This window comes from Penaeus chinensis, chromosome 3, assembly GCF_019202785.1.
Source record: "Penaeus chinensis breed Huanghai No. 1 chromosome 3, ASM1920278v2, whole genome shotgun sequence".
Taxonomy (NCBI): Eukaryota; Metazoa; Arthropoda; class Malacostraca; order Decapoda; family Penaeidae; genus Penaeus; species Penaeus chinensis.
Genome location: NC_061821.1, coordinates 12,625,899 through 12,627,242, shown reverse-complemented (window position 1 = coordinate 12,627,242; position 1,344 = coordinate 12,625,899). Strand labels below are relative to the sequence as shown.

The 1,344-nt window shown below is 54.2% G+C and overlaps 1 protein-coding gene across 1 annotated transcript in view; it reads left to right on the top strand.

Moving 5' to 3' along the window:
- The first annotated feature begins 447 nt into the window (after nt 1–447).
- LOC125042832 (protein lin-28 homolog) overlaps nt 448–1,344 on the top strand; it is a 72,132-nt gene continuing 71,235 nt past the window's right edge. The window contains exon 1 of the mRNA XM_047638708.1: nt 448–548. Coding sequence (XP_047494664.1) covers nt 539–548 — 10 coding nt within the window. The 5' untranslated portion in view covers nt 448–538. The remainder of the gene's footprint in view (nt 549–1,344) is intronic.

The window sequence follows — 1,344 nt, the reverse complement described above, 5'->3', positions numbered from 1 at the left end:
TTGTTTTCTTCACTAGATTCTGAAGTTGGATTAGGGGATAACACATTTGTCTTGAACGTAGATCATTCAAGGTGACAAATAGTACTACGCGAGGTCTCGTAGTAGTGGGCGGAGCCTATGCCACCCGATAGCAAACCTTACGTTAGGACTGCGTAAAGACTAATATCTTGCTACCGTCTTTCGGGGCGGAGCTAAGGTAATCCTACGCATGTTTATAGCTGAAGTTTACTTCATCTATATTTGTTTTTGATATTCAAGAAACAGCCTGTCACTACCTGAATGTTAAAAAATTAAGTATCATATCCCCTGAAAACAAACGTTCTGAAGCAAGGCTTTCAACCTCATCCGCTAACGTTATAAAGACATCGCAGATCTTGTAATCATCGCACCCTGGCATGTGAAGCGCATCCCTCATGACGGCTAGAGTGATGCTGGGTTAGTGCGAGAAGAGAAGCGAATGAGGAGGGAAGTATCGTTGTCTTGGTTTTGGCGCGAGAGGCGGACAGGTTAAGCAAGACAGGAACCCTGGCGTCTTAGCATGGCAGAGGGTATGTATATGCATCTCATTTCTCTGGGCGGTGTTGTCATTGATGCTTGTTAGCTTCTATAGGATGGTGGCAGGAAATCAAACGATATCTTGTTTGTGAGGAATTACGCACTGCTTTGTCGCTAGAATAAGCTGTTCGCTGGGGTGTCCCCTTCGGGGATATGGCTAGAGGTGTAGCCGCTGCGGCTGCAGGATGCGTTGTGGCCGCCGAAGCAACAGGCGTCCACGTGGGTGAGGACTCAAAGCCGAGTATTGATCCACGCCAAGACGCAGGCCCTCGCGCCACTCATGCGCCCGCGGGCTCCTCCCGTGACAGCGGAGTGTTCCTGGGAAGACTTCGTCAGTGCTGACCTTGGTGCTGGTGGTGCAGTGACGAGGGCGACCCCACCCACGCTCTCACGCCCCCACGACGCTAATCATCACGCCAAAAGGCCCGCAAGAACCGCTAGCAGAGGGCGAGGGCGCAGTGCGTGGCGAGGAGAAGACCTTGGGCCTTGCGTCATCGCTTGCAGCAGGGTCGCGGCCTCCCGTCCTCCCTCCCGGCCATCTTGCCTTGTCCAGCCTAGGATTCCTGGAATTTAGTGCATGTTTACACGGAACTGTAAGAGTGAAAGGCCCGCTGGTCCGGCCGTGGGACGCGCCGAGGAGCGGGAGGCAACGGAGTGTCCGGGCAGAGGCCAGGGAGTTCAGTGATCTAACAGCTGTCAGTCATCCAGCCGCCGCCACCTGCCGCGCCTCGCCTACAGGACGCATGAAGCCCTGGACGCGAGGAACTGCAGTTCGCCCAAGACGAGTCC